Source organism: Nestor notabilis, unplaced genomic scaffold (assembly GCF_000696875.1).
Source record: "Nestor notabilis isolate BGI_N333 unplaced genomic scaffold, ASM69687v1 scaffold28870, whole genome shotgun sequence".
Classification (NCBI taxonomy): domain Eukaryota; kingdom Metazoa; phylum Chordata; class Aves; order Psittaciformes; family Psittacidae; genus Nestor; species Nestor notabilis.
In genome coordinates, this window is record NW_009912920.1 from 1 (window position 1) to 21,187 (window position 21,187).

Sequence of the window (21,187 nt, forward strand, 5' to 3'; positions counted from 1 at the left end):
TGGCCGCTCTGTCTGAAATTTGGGCTATTGGACAGAGGGGAACTGAACCTTGAATACCACTTTTCTGATTAACTTTAGGTTAAGGGCGGGGGGAGCTAGCTTGCTCTGTTTGAGGTACTTGGGTGATTGTGGGAATTCTCGTGTGCTTTACAGTGTTCAGGGAGATCCAAGCTTTCTTGCAAGAACAGGGTTTGCAGTACAGTTATAACTAACCTATAAATGAATATGGATATATGGGCACCAAAAGGAAGCACTAGCTGCAGTAAATAGCAACTTTATGTCTTCTTCCTTGTCTTTTGTATGTCCAAATGCTTGTTTTTCATCCCTGTCATCCAAGAGACAATGTGATGCTTTACCTGTTTAGAACTAAAAAAAATTACACTAAATATATATAAAAATTGCACAGGGTTAAAGTTGCGTTTATGCTTGAAGCTTTCCTACTTCTTGTATATGGGTTGCCTATTTTCAAATCATGTTATGTCTTTGTAACGAATTGTTAATTCAGTTTTCAGAAGAAAGCAACCAACTTCCCTGACACAATACTTAAGAATGGGTTGAACAACAGATACTGTGTGTTGGAAGTCAGCATAATACAGAGAAATGGAAGTGATCCTGAGAAACACTTGACAATTACAGCATCTCGGTCACTGCGAGATACAGAACTATGCATTCTTAGGAATGGCTGGTAATCCATACAGAAATGTAGATGTCTGAAAAAAGGATGAAATACTGGGTTATTAAGTGAATTTTCTTTGTGTTAGCTTTGAGATGAGTGCTAAAAGTGATAGGAAATCTTGAAATAACTTATCTAATGCAATATTACCTGTATATTGGCGTAATGGATAATCACCTTGAGCGAACTGATGTCATGTATCTTGTGTTGAGTGGATATTGCTACCTTGAAGTTTTAGTGTGTCTGTACTAACAAGAAAGACAATAAACTCTAATCAAGCTATTGAAGTGCTGCCTTGCAACAATTGAAGCGTTCTGCTAAGTGATGTAACCTTATCATACATATAAATGTATACAAAGCTGTGCCTGTAAAACATGAGGTTTTATACAGCCTATTAAAATCATCTTAGCTTGAATTCTTCTGCGGAAGTTTTTTCAAGTTAGGGTAGGATTTTAATTTAGGTGTTTGTGTATTGATTGCATGGTGTGTTACGGAAGAAAGGACTAGCTTAGTCTTCTGAAACACATGGGTGTGCGTATGCTGAGCTTCTGAAACCATTAGAGTTGTTAACTAAAACAGGTAGATCTTGTGTAATGCAAAAGTAGTATGCCGAAATAAAACATGAAGATGCTGAAATGGCTCAATACATAGATCTGGAATGATGAAGTCAACAGGATTTCCATACATTCAGGCTGTCCTGATGTATGATCCAATATTCAAAATTATTGAAGTTTTGTCAGTAAAAATTCCTTTATTCACTTTCAGAATTTATTTAGGTCAACTTCTTAAAAATCACAATAACCTGTTTCAAAGTATGTTGAATCTGCTATATTAACATATAATTTCTAATACATTGTGTCCATAGCTTGCAAATGATTGTTCAAATGTATTACATTTTAGGGAGTCTGTTCCAGTTGTTCCAGGAGACATAATTCATTTAGAAGGCGAGTGTGTTTCCGGTACCTGGGTCATAGATGAACAGTCTGGATACCTGGTTCTTTACCCAGATTTGCTGCTTTCTGGCACTACGATATCAAATAGTATTCGCTGTATAAGAAGAGCAGTGCTGAGTGAAAGGTTTAGGGTAAGTGTTAATTCTAAAGCATCAAGTATATTAATGGGTTACTGTTCCATTGAGACTGGTGGTTTAGTCCAATATTAAATTGGCTAAGATGCTGTATTGCAAAATTTTAATAGCTATTCTTAATGTTTACAGTGGAATAACTTAGAAAGGAAACTGTGTGTCTCATTTAACTTGTTTTATGAGAAATGTGGCTGGAATAACCCTATATTCTTCATATAGATAATAGGACAAAAAAAGGGTCTTCCCACTGGCAACTTTTTGATTTCTTGCCATATTTTGTGTGATGAATGTGTGAAGGATGTGAATCCCTTGTGAGGCGTCTGCCTTTTATTAGCCATATGAATACATAGACATGCTTGGCCACATTAGAAACATCTGAAAAAATCAGCCATTTCAGTTAAGAATTGGCGTGGCTGACTCTGTAATCTGAATCCAGCTGTTAGAACTTGGAAACAGGAAAAGTTGCTTATGGTAGTATCAGCACTGATGTGTGGATGGCAGAGAAGCCACAGCTACCAGTTTCAGCTGAGGAAAACTTCCAGATGTGGTAGGAATATAAATCCGAATGGGCCAGGGAGTCATAATGGAGTGTACATGGGCTGACTGGGAGCCTGTGACTGAAACAAGGCAATTAAAGGACAGGAGAAGACTGTGAAATTGTGTCAGTCCTTTATTAGAGGGGTAATGGGAACAAACTAATGGTTTGGAAAGGACAATGCAGAGTCCTTACTCTGGGATAACGCCATCCACCAGTTGTGAGTGCAACCCACAAGTGCCAGGTCTGTAAAATATGCCAGTAAGTACTTAAACCATAGTGATTAGATTTCCAGTTGTATGGTGGTGGCTTGTGCAGAGGTCATACCTTAGTACCACTTTCAGTTCTTATGAGTCTACAGAGCCCAATCCTCATGATGATTACATGGCTTTCCGAGCCATTTTGGTGATACTTCCTGAGTGTTACCAACACTCAGGAAACTGCTCCCTACAAAAAGATATTATCTGTAAGATTGTAAGAGTATTTGTGTTAGGAAATACAAATATTAATCCTATCCACAGGCAAAACTTGCTCAAAATAGATTTTAATCTTTGTTTCTCACCTGTCAGTCACACAGTGATAGTATCCTAACATTATCAGGGTTCAGATAAAAATGAGAGATAAAGAGGGAGAGACCCATTTCAATCTATCTGTTTTCACAGTCACGTTTGAGCAGATACTAGTGAGGTGAAAGCTCTAATGGTCTTAGAATTAAATAAGCGCAATCTATCATATGCATCAAATAAAGCCAAGAAATTTCATAGAAAAGTTGGCACAAAGTGGGTGTGAATCTTCATGTATATATGTGTGTTATGTAATATCTGTTGCAGGGCTCAGAGTCTGGTTCGCGCCAAACACTCGTTGGTACAATTCTTCATGAAATTTTCCAGCAATCGGTAACAAATAACTTGGCACAAGAAAAAGTAGAAGAACTTGCAAATAAAATTGTGTATGGACAAAAGTATCTTAAAGAAATGTAAGTAGCATTGCAGGTGACTTTTATGTTTGGAAGACAGGGTTCTAATTTAAAAACCATAATGCTAATATTGTGAGAACGTTCTGCCAGATGACCTTGCTTTATGAAACTTGGGTATCTCTTAGTAAGATAATTCCCTGTTTTGTAATGTAGTTTGCCTTCCTTGCTGAGCTACTTCTGTAGATCTGAACTGTGCTTCTGGATTAACTGTATGTGTGGGGTGGTTTTTCTTTCAGGCCAAGCAGGTTGGAGTGTTTGTACCTCTAACATTAAATTTCCAGGCATCTCCCAAAGTAGAGTTAAATGTGATAAGTATAACTAATTTTGATCCTCAGGAGTTGAACCTGAAACTTATGACTGACCAAACATTGAATGCCTGATATTTTCGTTTTCTTTGTCAGGTTATTTAATGGCTCAGTTGTTAGAGAACCTTTAACCTGTTTTCTCCGCAAAGATGGTAGAAATGTAAACTTGATTAAAATGTAATTTAAGTAATTAAAAAAAAAAAAAAAAAAAAAAAAAAGGTATATCTAGACTGTTACAGATTGCATGTTGGGCAATGTCAGTATCTCTTAGTCCCAAATGATCTGGAAGTTAAAATTAATTAAAATATTTATTACACTAATTGTTATGAAGGTAGACATTTTGAATTGTGAATTCTAAGATGACTTAAAGCCTTTTGTATCACTCTGCATCTCTGAAACATGATTTGCAGTTCTTCTTTTTGAGTGTAGGCTATTAATTGTTAGGATTGAAAAGTAAGTTACATAAGTCTGCTGGCTGTGGTCATTTGCACTTGTATGAACATTTTTGTGCAAAACTCATTTGTATTTCCCTGTTGCTGTAGAATAATGACATTATTTCCAGTGAATTGTAGAATGTCAGCACTGAATTATCTAATGCCACTTGATTAAGTTCTGTTTAATGAGACTTATGCTTTTTTGTGTATTCCTGACTGTAGCAACTGCAGATGATCATGAATCCTTTCCAATTAAAATTTAAAATGGTTTAAGGCCTGTCAAAATGTATGAGAAGAACAAGCAGCAGATCATATTCAGACAAAAAGCAAATGGTAGTTTTTCAAATTTAATTTTTTTTAAAAAGGTTTCAATTTTACCTGAAGCATAGGAATAGCCATTTTAAAATGCATGAGTCTAGTACCCTTTTTTTTTACAGTCTAACTATTAGTTTCATTTCATCACATCTACCATGCTGATGCTTTCATTGAGTTAGACCTGACATTTCGAAGGCTACATCAGAAATGAACATAGTGTATTCTGTCTTTTATAGTGGTTGTTCAGTTATAGTTTTATGAACAAATCAGCAAGCTGAACCTTAATGAATCTGCTATTATCTACAATTTATAGATGTTCATTAAAACTTGACAGTTATTTCCATAAATCTTTTTGCTATTTCATGAAAAATCTTGTTAGTACCAGCAGCAAATCTAGTATTTCTGTCTCATTGTGTGCATGGCTTTATTTTTTAGGTATCACTTAAATCTGAGACAAACGGAAATAATGCGGGAAGTGGAAGAGTATTTGCCATCGTTTTTTAAATGGGCAGAAGACTTCATGCACAATCCAGCTAACCAAAATAAAATGCAACTAAAACTGTAAGAAGCCAGAATTAAAAGTTAAAGCTATTCTACATTGTGTATCTTGTTTGGTTCACCTTTCATTTTTAGATCAACACTTTTTATGCAAATCTGTTTGCATATGGAGCTAATTCATGGCCTCACTGCCAAAATAGCTGATCTTGAGTGCTACATGTTTAGCTGCCAGTGTGAGCACTAGGGAAGACATTAGACATTTTGTCAGTTCAGGGTGAACTGATATAAAAACCCTACTGGTCTTAAAACCCTTGTAAACAAGGTAGTACAAAGTAGAAATTTTAGTAATTAGAAAAGCAAGCATATTTGATCTACTAAATTAGAAGTTACAGGCCAGGTTGGATGGGGCTTTGAGCAACCTGGTCCTAGTGGAAGGCGTCCTTCCCCATGGCAGGGATGGTGGAGTGGAACTAGATGATCTTTAAAGTCCCTTCCAACCCAAACCCAAATCATAGGAGTCTATGATTACTCTAGGTATGTGCAAGACTACAAATCAGAATGTGAAATTATTTATTAATGAAATGTAATGCTTCACTAAGATAACAGTTTATCGGTGAAATGTTGATTTTACTCAACTGATGCTAAGCTCTTTTCTATGGCTTCTTGCTGTTAATAGCCATAAGGTGTGAAAGTTTTGGTGAAATGGCATGTCTGAGTAAAATCTGTATATGTATAAAATCAGTGTATATCATTAAACTTCAAGAAACAAAGTATTTTAGACTGTGGTTATTCAAAAGAGACCGAAAACTATTAAAAATAGTTTAAGATATTTTTCTTTTACTTTGAAATTTGGGTGAATAGCAAAATTACATGCTAGTGTGCAATTAAAAATAGCTTTCTGTTATGATGGTTCCTCTGTTAATGGGAAGAGAGTTTGAGTGAGACTCAATGCACTTTATATCTAAAGTTAGTGCCTAAAGAGCGCCTATACTGCAAAGCCATAAATATTTAATTACAACATATTTTAATATTTCAATAGTAAGAAATAAGGGAAACTTAACTTCAACCTTAATTTTCTTCCTAGGTCAAGTGGTGAAAAAACAGAAGATTTCTTTTGTAAGATAGAAGTTGTAGATATCTTAGACATTGAAGAGAATATCTGGTCTCCGAGATTTGGGTTGAAGGGAAAGATTGATGTTACAGCCAGAGTGAAAATCCATCGCCAGCCTGCAGTGCAGTCTAGGATAATGCCATTAGAGCTCAAGTCTGGCAAGGAATCTAACTCCATAGAGCACAGAAGTCAGGTACAAAAATCAAGTGTCTAATTTCACTGTCAATGGCTGTGTATACTTTTTTATTTTATTAGATGATCAGTTTTGTGTTATGAATATGAAACATTTTGTATGTCGTATCATCTAGGTTTATGGGTGGCTGATCCTAGCCTTGCCCGAAGCTGCTGATATGAAATGAAAATGAAGTAACCAGTGAGAAGTATATATGTTTACCACTTTCAAATGCATTTGTAGGTGGTTGGTTGTTGGTTTTTTTTTTTTTTTTTTTTGTTTTTTTTTGTTTTGTTTTTTTGTTTTTGTTTTTTTTTTTTAATGTTAATGTATCTGTTTTTCAGTCTCTTCTTACTACATACAAGTATTAAGTTGAGGCAGACTGCTCGAGGAATTAGTGTTGTACATCTTTCTAGTTAGCTGGCCTGATCTAGAGGTAGTAGCCTTATGCACAAGCTTTTGTTAAGGAAGGTGCCTTTTAAGTGAAATCTTTGGTTAGGTGCTTTCTACTTATGGCTTCTAGATTACTTGTGATGATAGTGGCTGCTTAACCATACCAATTATGGAAAAACTAAGTACAGTGTATAAAGTATTTTGTTTTTAATATATTATAATAAGTTTATATATAATGCTTGCAGGTTATTCTGTATACATTGTTGAATTTGGAACGGAGAATAGATCCCGAAGCTGGATTTCTTCTTTATCTTAAAACTGGTACCATGTACCCTGTTTCTGGAGCTCGCATGGACCGAAGAGGTAAAGTTGTTCACCTTCCCCAGAAATGTTTATTATCTTAATTAAAATGAAAGATTTTATTAATAGTTATAAGGTTTACTCTCATTAACATCTGTACTTAGGGATGTATTGCTTGTTACAGTGCTACTAATTTCAGTAAGTTTATGCTAAGAACTTAATTGTTCTATTAGCACTCCACTAGGACTTTGCTATATGAATGTTTCTTAGCTGACTAAAAAGTTGATAGCTGGTTACTTTTTGAGTTAGTATTACAGACAAACCCAAACCCAAACCCTTAAGCTTAGTTTGTTTTTTAATTCTTTGACAGAATTAATGAAGTTAAGAAACCATGTGGCCTTCTACTTAATGCACAGTACACATGAATCTGCCATGGGAAGACAACATTCACAGCTTGCTGCTTTGCCTCCTGTAGTAGATGACAGTCAAGCCTGTAAACATTGCTCCCAAGTACACAATTGCTTTCTATACAGCAGGTAAAAAGAAAAAAGTTTTGACTCATATTTTTAAATAAGCTTGAATAATTGCGGATATTGATACTGTGGTTTCATTTTTGTGGTTGAGAGTTTCTTATTTCTTTGAGGACTCTTGCACTCCAAAAGAATGCTCCACAGACCCCACTGCAACTTTTATAGTGCTCTCGCAGACACTCAATGTGTTTGCTCAGGTGCACTTTCTGCAAGGCAAAGTCTGAGATAAGTCTTAACATAGTATTTGATGACAATAACACATTTCTGTTATATCTAAGTAAATAATAATGTTTTTAAAAGATGCATTCTTTCAACTCTGGCAGTCTTTTGAGGCTGAATTACGGCTGGACAGTAACTCTTTCACTTTGACTGTTTAGGAGATTGCTTTCCTGTAGGGTGTCTCACAACTATTGATACAGTTGTGGTTTAACCAGGACAGATGCATTGATGTTGCTCTGCTGAAGTTATTGCATCTCCTGTTAAAGAGAAGTCATGAGCAAATATTTGATAAATCTTCACATAAAGTTATTACTTTAAAAACAATTAGGTTTTATTCTTGTTTGCATGCTGCAAAAAAACCCAGAACCAAAATTGTGTACTGAAGAGATCAAATGAAACATGTTAGAACAGGAGAGCTCTTGGGATAATCTTGTGTAAATAAAATGCCTGATTGTTTTTAAACTTGTAGGGGAGAAAGCATAGGTTGAAGGAGCTAGATTAATGGCCATACATGGTATGTTTTTGTGAACTAGTTTTTATGAAACATTATTTCTAATATTCAGTTGCTAGAGCAAGAGGATTATTGCTAGCTGGGTAGCTGTTTGCTTCTGCAATAACTTTTTTCTTGTTGCATTTTGTACCTGTGATTAGGTATAATGTCTGTTGATACTTAGTTTTGAGATAATATGAATTAAAGTCTGCTTGTGTATTAACTATTAAATTCACTTTGCTTAGCTAAATCTCAATATAGTATTTGTACATTACAAGAAAGGAATAAAAGATCAACTATCTAAATGTATACAGTACTCTCTTTGAAATGTCTTTAATTGGTCTTTGACTAACTTACTGTCTTCCATAATTCAAAATAAAGGATATAGATTAATCTATCATCACTGAAAGTTGAATCTATCTGATATCTTACAGTATATATTTAGATCAGCATTATTTACATATAGACTTGCAAGAAAAAAAAAAAAGATACAAATTCCTGTGTTTGGCTCTACTCCTAGAGCTGTAGAACAGAAGATGGCCAGTGTGTCTTTTCCTCCCGCTATGGTACCCATTATTGAAAGAGAGACCCAGCACCTGAAACCCTCCCACTTGGAGTATTTCAGCCTGTGGTACCTAATGTTAACCTTGGAACTGCAAAGTGGAGAGGGTAAAAAGGGATATAAAAATATATGGATGATGCCTTCTTTGGAAAGGTAAGATGTAAATTCTAGCCCAGTACAGATGATGTTCTCTTCAGTAACTGCAAATGAAGCATTGTTAACTTGTTTTCTCACTACAAGGAAAATGGTATATTTTCTAGTGTAGAATGGTGCTTGTAGAAATAGTCATGTATGCTACTTGCAAAGGTAGAGTTTTTTTGAGATCTTTGTATTTGTACTATGATTAGTTTGTTTGTTTTGGTTTTTTTGTTAAATAACACATAGGAAGCAGCAAACTGCAGCCTGTCTTCAGAAGCCTACCTCATTGTGCCCTTTTCCTGAGGGCTTGCTTGACAAACAATGATGCATTTTGGACTGTACTCCTAGATGTGGCTGTGAATGTGGATAAAAGCAGACTAAGGGCTCTTGTTGGCTGAAGTAGCTTGTTGTTATGCATCACCTAGTCCAGCAGTTGGGGGAAAAAATAATTGGCAGTTTGTAGGCCCATTTCAAGGCATCTGTAGAAGTGAAATGTAGCAGAGTTGTTTTAAATGAAACAAGCAACTCCATAAGCAAATATGGAACGCTTTAGTGAAGTGGATCTGTACATTTTGCTATTTGCTTTTTAACAGGAATTTATAGATAACTTTAGCCTAAATATTAGAGTCTGTTCTTGGAACAAGTACAAGGGTTCTACATATTTTTACAATCCTTTTCTGGTCAAAGTGGCTATTGTAAAGTGACTGCTTAATCTTCCTTGTTCTTATTGTGTGTGATATTGTGGTTTGGTTGCTTTGGGGAATTTTTTTTTGTGGTGTGTGTAGTGTTTTTGTTTTGTTCTGTAGTTTTTTGATTGGTGTTTGTTTTTGAGGGAGAGTGTCTGTTGGGTTTGGTTGGTTGTGGGTGGTGGTATGGGGTTTATGATTTTTTTCTTTTTTTTTTCTCTTTTTTTCTTTTTTATATTTCTCTCACTGAGATTGTCTTAATACTAAAGCATTTTTATTTTTCCAATATCTTTAGAGAGAAGGCTGGAGATTGTGTTGGGAACATGGTGAGAGTTGATGAAGTACAGGAAATTTCTGAGGGAAAGTACCTACATTTCTTCCAACGTAGAAATGGTGCCATCCCTGGAACAAACCTATTGGTTGGTGATCGAGTGGTTGTGAGTGGAGAGGAAAATGGTTTACTTGGTTTGACTACTGGCTGTGTTAGAGAAGTCAGTGTGACAAAGGTCTCCTGTTTATTGGACAGGTAATAGAAAGCAAGGGAAAATACCTGTTTGAGGACACTATGATACTGGCTTCAGGAAGGGTGCTTCTGGGTGTCCAAAAAGCTCTGACATGTTCTGACTCTTCTGGCTGGGCTTGGGGAAGTACCCTTCAGAGATCCTCTTACCTTGATTGAGAAGTTCAATGCTTGGTCAGTGTATATGCCTGTCTATTTAACTATGTTGTTTGAGTAAAAGCATGCTTGCAAATGTCCGTTTACTTGTGACTCCAGTGTAAGACTATATGGATACAGTGATCACTGTGTTAATAGTAATTTTCCTTATTTGGACTATATTGTCCTTAAATTGGGCTCCAATAGCGTTTTATTTAGATCAGTTAATAGTGTGTTTCTTCTAGCCATTGCTTCACCTTAGGACCCCTGGCAGGTATCATTTAACATTTAGTAACAAGACTTTAATCATCAGCATACTGCTTGTGAACAGAATTATTTTGTCCATGTTGCTGTCATCCTTCAGGAATCTGTCAAAGCTCCCCAAGAACACCATATTTAGGTTGGATCATGAAGAAGGCGATTTTGGCATAGGAGTCACTTTTGAAAACCTTTCTAAATTGATGAAAGATTCCCCAGTCAGGTATGAAAAATCAAATTAATTTCACACTTTCAATATTTTCAGGTGAAGTTTCTCAACTGGTAACTTTTCTTGGCTGGTTTCTTTTATCCACAGTGAAAGGCTCCGCAACTTGATAATTGACTTCCACAAACCACGTTTTATTCAGCATTTGAGCTCTGTCCTTCCTCCAGAAGCAAAGGAAACTGTTGCAAATATTTTAAAAGGTACAATGTGGCTTTCTCCAAAATCCTCTGTTTGGTAGTGCATGTCTATAGCCAAAACACTCATCACACTAAATACAAGGGTTTTTTTCCTACTTTCAGTTCCAGTGGTAGTTTTCTGCCTAAAAGTTCAAAACAAGTTCTTGCCTTGCATGTTTTCCTGTGATTAAATAAGTCTTAAACTAGTTGGAAGACCTGATCAAAGTGGAAGGTTGGGAAGACCTGACCTTGTGTACAGGAAGACCTGTACATAAACCTGATGTTTGTGTACAGCTTTATTTTACTTCTGTTGCTGCAGCTTGCAGTTTCAAACAGTGCACTGTATAATTACCTCCCTAACCTTTACAAAAGAAAGGAACAGGGAAGGCTCTTGGGGTAGAGGAAGCAAACTTTGGGTGAGTGGAAGGAGATGAGTTTTGGTGTAAGCATTCACTTGCATAATCACTCTTTTTGACTTGTTGGCTGCTCTGTAGCGTGTGATACTTTGTGGTGCTTTTGTAATTTCTCTTTTAAAAACAAAATTTGTTTAGGTGTGTGGCAATGTTTGATATTTGGTGAAGATATTTCATTGTTCTCTGACAGAGTTTTCTGTGAAAACAGAAATTTAACTGAATTCTCTTAGAGCAAACAACTTTTCATTAAAACTCAGTCTGAAGACTTATTTTTTTACTTGAGCTTTGCCTAGACCAAATAGCTGGAACACACTGCTTATTTACATTAGGCTTGGGAAACTCAGCTCTGACATAATGCTGCTTCTAAACAAGATGATGCTCTAAACAAGATGATGTCTCTTTTAAAAACAAAATTTGTTTAGGTGTGTGGCAATGTTTGATATTTGGTGAAGATATTTCATTGTTCTCTGACAGAGTTTTCTGTGAAAACAGAAATTTAACTGAATTCTCTTAGAGCAAACAACTTTTCATTAAAACTCAGTCTGAAGACTTATTTTTTTACTTGAGCTTTGCCTAGACCAAATAGCTGGAACACACTGCTTATTTACATTAGGCTTGGGAAACTCAGCTCTGACATAATGCTGCTTCTAAACAAGATGATGCTCTATGTGCAACTCATTTCCCTTTTCTGTGAGCTGTATGCTTGAATGTGAAAGTGGGTATGATAAAATAGAAGTGCCCATACACAATATCATATGGAGGCGGTGGTCATTTAGGATAGCGGAAAAACAAGGCACAAAAGGTCTAAGAATAAAAATGTCTTCAGTGATTTATTTCCAGTAGTACAGAACCCTGTATTATGTGTCTTGCGTATTATGTTTGATATAATAATTATTGCAATGGTTATGAAGTATAGATATTTCATTTTCATTTTTCTTCTTAAAGGTCTAAATAAGCCTCAGAAACAGGCAATGAAACAAGTGCTCCTTTCAAAAGACTACACACTTATTGTGGGTATGCCTGGAACAGGAAAAACTACTACAATATGCGCTCTAGTAAGATTGTGTACCTTGATGTTTAAATTTTTTTATGATATTTAGAGGATACCATTAAAGAAATTGTGTCTAAAGCATACTGCCCAAAATTGTTGTGACTTAGTCTACTGGTATCTGCATAATTTCGTAATTTGAAAGATAATGCATTTCTTCTTACTTAAGAACTTATATTTACTAGAACTAAGAATGTATTTTGTGGAGTAGGAGCCTCTTGCTTGTGTAGGAATGTATGTGGGAGGGAGGAGATTGCAGTGTGATATTTAATCACTTCTGTGGCACTTTAATGTTAAAATTCTTTGGCCCCAAATTTCCTTAAATCATAGAATCATAGAATAGTTAGGGTTGGAAAGGACCTTAAGATCATCTAGTTCCAACCCCCCTGCCATGAGCAGGGACACCACACACTGAACTATGTCACCCAGGGCTCTGTCCAGCCTGGCCTTGAACACCGCCAGGGTTGGAGCATTCACAACTTCCTTGGGCAACCCATTCCAGTGCCTCACCACCCTCACTGTAAAGAACTTCCTTATATCTAACCTAAAGTTCCCCTGTTTAAGTTTAAAGCCATTACCCCTTGTCCTACCACTAGAGTCCCTAATGAAGAGTCCCTCCCCAACATCCTTGTAGGCCCCCTTCAGATATTGGAAGGCTGCTATGAGGTCTCCACGCAGCCTTAGTTACAGTTTGGAAAACGGAGTCCTTGGGGAAGTCAGTAACTTGTTCACTGTGAATTTCATAAGCCCATGGTGCTGCAGCTATATGCAGCCTGCTAGCAGTCTCCTCTAGTTAGTGGTTCTCTTTCCCCAGGAATGGACTGTAGGAGAATACTGGATTCAGGCTGTGGGCTGAGTGAGTTTTTCTTGAAATAGCAGTGTCATCTCATTTCCAGTTGTCATCAACTCATGGGGAAAGAGGAGGCTGGAAAGCGAGCAGCTGCTGCTGTCATCAAATCAGCCTGTTCTACTGAAAATGTTGTGGCTAAATTGTCATGGAGAATAGTGTTTGTGGGAATGAGCTGCATGACTTGTTCTGACAGTGGGGATCTTTAGAGTGCCGTTTCTTCTCTCCAGTGCAGTTTGTGAGTGTGCATGGATTTTCTTAGCTTTCACTGTTTGTGACGTATACTAGGCCTCCTGTTTGTGAGAACCATCAGGTCTGTGGCCCATATTGCTTTGACAATAGCTAACTGGCAAATCTGGCAGAACGACTGATAAAAATGAAGTCACGCTAGTTACTTGCTCCCTCCAAAACTTTTCGTGTTTTTTACCTAGTCAAACTTGGCATTGCTGATTCTTCTGTTTCAACTAACATCTTTTCCTTTTCCTTCCCTTTGCAACTTCTTAGGTGAGAATTCTTTCTGCTTGTGGCTTCAGTGTTCTTCTGACTAGCTTTACACACACTGCTGTGGACAATATCCTGCTAAAGCTAGCCAAATTCAAAGTTGGTTTCCTGCGCTTGGGGCGTGCTCAAAAGGTTCATCCAGATATACGGAAATTTACGGAAGAAGAAATTTTCAGGTCCAAATCGATTAAATCTGTAGAAGATCTGGAAGAGGTCTATAACGGTCAGGTGAGAAGAGTTTTTGTGCTAGCCCTGCCAATTATTAAGGGATAACTACATTAGTATTGGGTTGGATGCCACGGGGAAGGAATCCATTCCAAAGGTGTACTATTGCTGTATGAAATCTGAGCTGAGAAAGATACTCAATCTCTTCAATTTCTTTATAGCAATAATGACCAATGTTAACTGTCTGAAAGTTGAAAATCATTGTTTATGTCTACACAAGGTAACTTAGCTTTGTAATAAGTCCCAAAGACTCCAAGGCCTTTATCTGAGATCGTGGGGGGAGGGAGGGGATGGTGGTGGTGGTGAACTGCTGCAACCTCGTCTATCATTATGCACCCACCTATTGCTCCTGTTTGTCTGGTTTTTCTTCCCACTTGTGTTCACTGGGCCATTTGTACAATGAGCAGATGGGGAAGAGGAAGTGGTGTGTTGTGGAGCTGACCTGGCTAAACACTAATTTTTGATTGAAAAAATGAGTGCTGCCTGTGTGAATATTAGTGCAAACCCTAACAGGAGCTGGGTAAACTGAATCAGTGGCAGCTTTCAATTAAATTTCTTGATAGAATGAAGCTTTGTGGTAGTTGGAATAAATGCCAACTTTGCAAAAGATGCTGTTTACTTTTTTTGTTGATAGGCATTGCAGGGGAATGATTAAAGTCATAAGGGAAGTGACTAAATGTTTCATATTCTAGTAATCTTGGATTGCAGTGGAAGCATGGCAGTGGGAAGAACTGTGCTGCAGTTTTATCTTTGGGATTAAAAAAACCCAACCAAACACATAATTTTCCACAGTAGTCATTTCAGCACACTCCATGCATTGTATATGCGTAGAACCTGATATCAGTTTGAACACACGGCAGGAACAAGTTATTTACTACAGTCTGCGCTAAAGCTGGTTTTGATTTGTCACTTGCAATCGAGGCAAGCATATGAGACCAATATGTAAGTAAGGTGTGCTGGTCTGATTTTGAAGATTAATAATTGGATTTATTTTACATTTTAGTTTAGTGGGATTTTTTCTTTTTATTTGGAAAATGTAATACTAAAGGGCATAAGATGTATCTTATCCTTAAAATGTGTCTCAATTTTCAGGCAGTGGTAGCAACGTCTTGCATGGGAGTAAATCACCCCATCTTTTCTCAGAGGCAGTTTGATTTCTGTATTGTTGATGAAGCTTCCCAGATAAGCCAGCTCATCTGCCTGGGCCCACTGTTCTGCTCCAAGAGGTTTGTGCTGGTAGGGGATCATCAGCAGCTGCCTCCACTTGTACTGAATGCAGAAGCGAAGTAAGAGAAAATGCTGCTGGACAATTATTAGTAACATGAATTTTTGGAAGGGTTTTGCAGTGTTTTGACTGACACATTTTTGTTGGTTGTATTTTTTGTTTTGTGGCAGAGATCTTGGCATGAGTGAAAGCTTATTTAAAAGGCTGGAACAAAACCAGAGTGCTGTTGTCCAATTAACTGTGCAATACAGAATGAATAGGTATTTTAAACACTTATTACATTAGGGTTTTAATGATGGGGGATTGAAAATGCAAGATTTAATGCCTCTTCTTGTTCTTTTGATCTTCAGCACAATTATGTCACTGAGTAACATGTTAGTGTACGAAGGCAAACTGGAATGTGGCTCAGAGAAAGTGTCAAATGCCACTGTTAACTTGCCTAACCTAATAAAATTGAAACTGGACCTTGCAGATGCCTCCAAAACATGGTTGAAAAATGTACTTGATCCAGACACACCTGTGTGTTTTCTAAACACAGAGAAGGTAATGTTCTCTTTTCATTATGTTCTCCTTCCAAAACTGTGGTATTGATGCAAGTTCTCAATACACTCAACATGTAAAACGTATAATACAGGTACTGCTGGAACAATTGCATCTGGGAGTAGCTGAAAAGTTTAATTCAGATATTTCAGAAAAATACTGAATGTGCTATAAACTTTCTTATCATGCACAGAGTGTAGCTCAAAGTGTGTGGCCATATTGGATGCCCTTGCAAGCATAGAATGACCTCATTTCCAGTGTCTGTGGTATCTAAGCTGTGTACTAATGGCAGGAATAATTGCATTTCTCCATTGAATTTCGCAGACATTCTACACACTGAAGTGTGATGGAGGAGTAAGTTGCTTTAGGTGTGTCCTTTAGCGGAGACTCAAATTTTTGCCAGAAAAATGAAACTCCAGACTGGATAAGAATTATGTAAAGAAACTGACTTCTAGGTAAAATGAGGAAGAGTTTAAATGCATGTGGAAAAAGATTAATAAATTAGTAGATATTTGCAGTCTCCAGTACTTGATGTCACTGTAGTAGTGAGTAGATTGTGAAGATTTGAGTCTGTCTTCATTTCTAACAGGTTTTATGTTGGTTCCTGTTAATAGTGTCTTTAGCCAATAATTCCATCAACCAATGATCTTTTATGCTAATCCTGGGAGGAACTCTTCAACCTCTTTCTGTGCTCTTTAAGACTTTCTATAGGATTTTTTTTTTTTTTTTTTTAAGAATAACAATTCTGATAGAATCTTTTTGGTCTAAAAAGAAACAAAGACAGTGTTTAATTAGTGACTTAGAGAAATTTCTAAAAATGCCTAAACTAAACGGGGGGACCTTTTCTAGGAATGCCTTAATAGCTGCTGTCCCTTTCATAGAAAAGCAGCCAGTTGGTCCTTGGGAAGAGGTTTATTCCAGCAGAGAACCTGCTGATACACTGTTCATCTATTAGTCATACCAAAATTGGTAATATGAAAGCTAGAGTTCCTGTTCCTTTTTTTTTTCTTTTTTTTTTTAATTCCCTACAAAGCCCAATGTCAGTATAAGACAGCTGTTCTGTTTGTAGAACCAGCAGGAAAGCTTCACTTTCCAAAACGTTCTTGGTTTTGTTAGGACATTAGGCTATAATGTCATATATCTCCTTTTGGGCTTCCCGTCGAAACTCCATGTATTGTTGTAGTAGTGGGCTGGGGGGGAGGATGGAACCACTCTCCACCCCCTACAAATACAAAAATAAAGCAAGCCAGCATTTATTTTGTATTCTTTGAGCTGCTTTTTGTCCCTGTCCCCTCCCTTCTCCCTCCTGTATACTGTTATTCATAGTGTAACCAGGAAAGAATACCGTATGACACCAAGCAAGGAAGCTTGGATTTATTCTGCTTACTTTTTGGAAAAAGCCTACATTGTTTTCTGATTATTAATGTGACATGTTTGTTACAGTAATCAAATGTATTTGTTGCTTTTCTGCCAAATCCTGTGTCAGTCCCGCACTTCCTCTGACAGCTTGGGTCAGAATTTTAAAGAATTATATCCTTGACTTATTATCAGTCTTCTGAGTAATTTCTAGGCCGAAGTTGGTTTTGTTAGGTTTTTTTGGTGTATTATGTGAACATACTATCATAAGCATGACCTAGCTTTTAGAACTTTTTTCCCCCTAAAATAGTTTTGCATAGTTCTTTGCTATATCAACGCTAGTGTGGCTAGAAATGAACAGTTCATTAAAACCGCTTTTCTGCTTGAGGAAAACCTATTCACATGCAAATTTGGAGGCTTCGTAAATGTGATGTTTTCAGAATAGTGAATTCAAGAACAAAACAAAAATCAAACAGGCAAACCCAAAACAACAACAACAAAAACCCAACCAACCACCAAACCCCCAGAAAACAGCATAGCTGTAACAGTGTAGCTTAGCTCTTAATTCAGTTGTGACAGGTCTTTACAGCTGGACTGAGTGCATGATGGCAGTGTAAAAAAGTTAACTTACAGTAATTATTAAGCTATGTAGCTGTTGAGACACAAGCTGTGGTGAAGCTGCTGTTTTGGAAAAGGCAATGGAATCTTCTAATATGAAGGAAAATATTTTCTGCTTCTGTAATCTATGCTACACACTGAAAATGAACTGTGCCATGTAAAAAGCTTGAATGACACGTTGCAGAAGAATAGGATTCTTGCTGAAGTATGTAGTACCCTACTTAAGACAATACCAACTATTTTTTTTTATATGTGGCTGGAATCCTAAAATAAACTTGTGGATGCAGTAGCCTACTATTAATATATATATGTGCTGCCTCAAAGACCACTATTTAGAGCTGAAGCAGTGTTGCACATGGGTTTTTCAATCTCTGTTAGATTACTTTTTTGGTCAAGTGCAGTGCTTTAGCATGCTAGGTATTGAACACAGATTACACTTAGCGAGCTTCCCAGTCAGTTGAATTCCTGGATTTGTGAAGCTTTTGATGTATATTGTACAATGTCAAATTTGATACATGCTGGCAAGGAGATGCCACTTTCCTGGAATACTCTTACAAATATTAACGATGTTATTACTTTACCCACATGTTAAACATGACGGTGATCTCCAAATTCACCCATTCAGATTATATTGGGGTGGTTGTTTGGAGAAGTAGAACTAGTTGTAACAGGATTCTGAGAGTGTTTCTTCGAGTCAGGGTATGCCACCTTCCATTTTAAGTGTCATCATAATTTGAAAGGAAAACTGAACAAAGTAGCATCTGGGAAAGCGAAGTTGAAGCAAATGTCACTAGTATGAGACGCAAGTAGTGGAATGGGTGAAGTAGTAAATGGCAGTAAATGGGAAAGGTAATAAATGGAATTTGGAGCCAGAAAGCAGTGTAGTGTATGCTCAGTTTTGGACTGTTTATAAAGGGGTTTCTTGCTTGACCCCAGTTGTTTAGCTGTGTCCCGGTCTACTAGAAGGATAACATCAGGTACATATTCATTACTAATGATACTATTTAAACTTTAGAGAAGGCAAGAGCTGAGTAAAGAGAATAAATTGTAAAACTAACACTGAAATAATGAAAGTTTACATTCTAGGCTTGTTCCTGGCTTTATGGTCTCATTCGTACATTATGCAGGGATTCAATACTACCATTTTGGATAGTTCTTCCTGTAGTTTAAATGTAGGCTTTGAAACATTAAAAAAGAAAAAACATTTGCCATCAAAATGGGAAAAATTCACTGTAAACATTGTTTCATGGAAAGCTTTAAAACAGAAGTCCTATGTGAAATGCAGTTTGTTCCTGTTACTTTGTCAGGATGGGAAATGTCCAGGTTTTTTTCGTATGATATATATTGCGTGAACTGTAAAGTTAAAAGATCAAGCTTTGCAGGTTCTTAAGGTGACTTGCTAGTACTAGAAACTCATTTAAGCAAATTGTTTCAGCTTCTTTTACAAACGTATTCTGAAGTTACTTCACAGTATAGGCTTTTATATTCTGTAAAATTTAGCATTTAGCTGTTTTTTTAATAAAACTGTTACTATAACCATGTATGATATGGGGGTCAGAATATAGTATGCCGTTTTAGGTTAGCAGACATCATTATTTTCTGATTTGTTTCTATAGGTTCCAGCACCAGAGCATGCAGAAAAAGGTGGTGTAAGTAACGTGATAGAAGCTAAACTAGTACTCTTCCTCACATCCTTATTTATTAAGGTATCTTTTACTTTATTACCTTGTACAGAGGGACAGCTTTATAGTCATTTTTACATTGCTGTAGTAATGGAGACTATATGTAATAGTTTATTCTTTGAAGGATAATCATAAGGATAAATTGAAGGTTGGCTACTTGTCAGTATAGTAAGGAGCTCAAGGTCTGCATTCTGTTCCCTTTTGGATTTGAGATGCAAAAAAAGCTGGATGCTAAATGCTTTTAAGAGATAACTTTCTTGTGAGGGAGGGTAGAGGGATTTGCCTTTCTTCCTTATTTCATCCATTCCACTTCAGGAGTAGTACAGGCTAGGAGTTCTGAATGTTCACCTCATAGTTCAAGGAAGAAAGAAAAATTAGGATTTTGAGAATATCTTTGTGCTAGGTTAAGGCAAAGATTGGGAGCTTGCAGTAACTAATTTTTTTACAGTTAATAGCAGTTATACCTAGAGTTCCATTGGTGACTTGGTATAGATACAATATCTCTCAGCTCTGTTTAAAGAAAAAAAAATCCTTGAGGTAACTGCAGTGATCATTTTATTTACTTATATTTTTTCTTCTGCTACTTCTTCATTCAGGCTGGCTGTAAGCCTTCAGACATCGGCATTATATCACCATACAGACATCAACTAAAAACAATCACTGATTTGATGGCAAAGCTGAAGGAGAACAGAGTGGAAGTCAACACAGTAGACAAATACCAAGGAAGAGACAAAAGTATCATAATTGTATCTTTTGTGAGAAACAGTAATGAAGAAAATGTAAGTTGGTCATATTAACTTTATTTCAGTCAACTTTAATAGATAAACCACTAATTTTCATAATGCATCTACCTACATTACATTCTGAAATTTACGAAAAATAAAAGCAAGTTACATTTATTTAACAGCTTGGTGCCCTCCTCAAGGACTGGCGACGTCTTAATGTTGCTATCACAAGAGCCAAGCACAAACTAATCATGGTGGGCTGTGTTCCATCCCTGTCCTACTATCCGCCTTTAGAGAAGCTACTCCGCCATTTGCAGTCTGAGGGAATGATATCCTTTTTCTCTGTGCTGTTTTGTTAAAGGAGATAGGTAAGAATGGCTTATTGAGATAAGGATGGGAACATCTTAGATTATTTAGGTTATACTTTTAACACTTATTGGCAACACAGTCCAAAATGTGATAATTAAATGTGCTGAAAATATACTTGAGATCAAGCTGATAAATTGATTTAGAACCTTTGCTGTCTTAAAAAGCAGAAGCAGTTCATGCTGATTTGCAAGTCAACATTGACATTTTTTAGTTTTGAAGCCTGGATTTTTAATGTTGAATGCTTTTGTGGGTTTTTTTTTTTTGTGATCTGGGCATCTAATGTCAGTGTGCTTTGTTTTCCAAGTACCATGCATTTAAACAGATCTGGTGAGAGAACTGTTCATGAGTAATGCTGCTAGAATGGAAAATGGTGTAACTTTCAGGTCACTTGTTTAATTATTTCTTTCTCTGGCATTGTACTGAGTTTGGTCTACCTACGGCTGTTTCCATGGCCTACTTAAACAGGAAAGACCTTGTTAGCTGCTTTCTTTGCAAACACCAGTACATATTCAAACAGGTTTTGTGGGTTTTTTGTGAAAGTGATGATATCAAAATGCTTCCTTAACTTCCTACATCTTCAATCTTCCAGCAGGGGCTCATGAAAGTCTCCACACATGTAACATTTTATGATTGTCAAGAGGAAAAGTTTTACAGGTGTTTGTATATCTGCTTCTGGTGCTGCTTAATTTAAATAACTGCTTAGTGGAGTATGAGTGCTGACATGCACTGTTTACTGTGAATGAAGCAAAACCAGAAATAAGATTCAATTATTTTAAAGGTTTCTGTTTGGTAAAATAACAACACACATTTCTTCCTTTAAGTTAGTTGGCTTGGTACCAGTGTACTTCAGACCTATCAGAAATATGAAGTACTTTTCCTTCAGGTACTGGATAGCTACTTTT

General features: G+C 36.6%; 1 protein-coding gene across 1 annotated transcript; it reads left to right on the forward strand.

Annotated features, from left to right (window-relative positions):
* Positions 1 to 505: 505 nt before the first annotated feature.
* On the forward strand, positions 506 to 20,915 carry DNA2 (DNA replication helicase/nuclease 2; the record flags this gene model as incomplete). The annotated part of the gene is made up of 20 exons (XM_010021960.1): positions 506 to 685; positions 1,574 to 1,757; positions 3,123 to 3,268; positions 4,758 to 4,883; positions 5,905 to 6,124; positions 6,742 to 6,859; positions 7,167 to 7,332; positions 8,556 to 8,750; positions 9,717 to 9,947; positions 10,441 to 10,557; positions 10,651 to 10,760; positions 12,095 to 12,204; positions 13,549 to 13,773; positions 14,863 to 15,056; positions 15,166 to 15,255; positions 15,346 to 15,538; positions 19,126 to 19,215; positions 19,788 to 19,970; positions 20,099 to 20,245; positions 20,859 to 20,915. Coding segments are annotated over 20 exons (3,082 nt in total), but the record flags the coding sequence as incomplete, so codon positions are not given.
* Between the last annotated feature and the right edge of the window lie 272 nt (positions 20,916 to 21,187).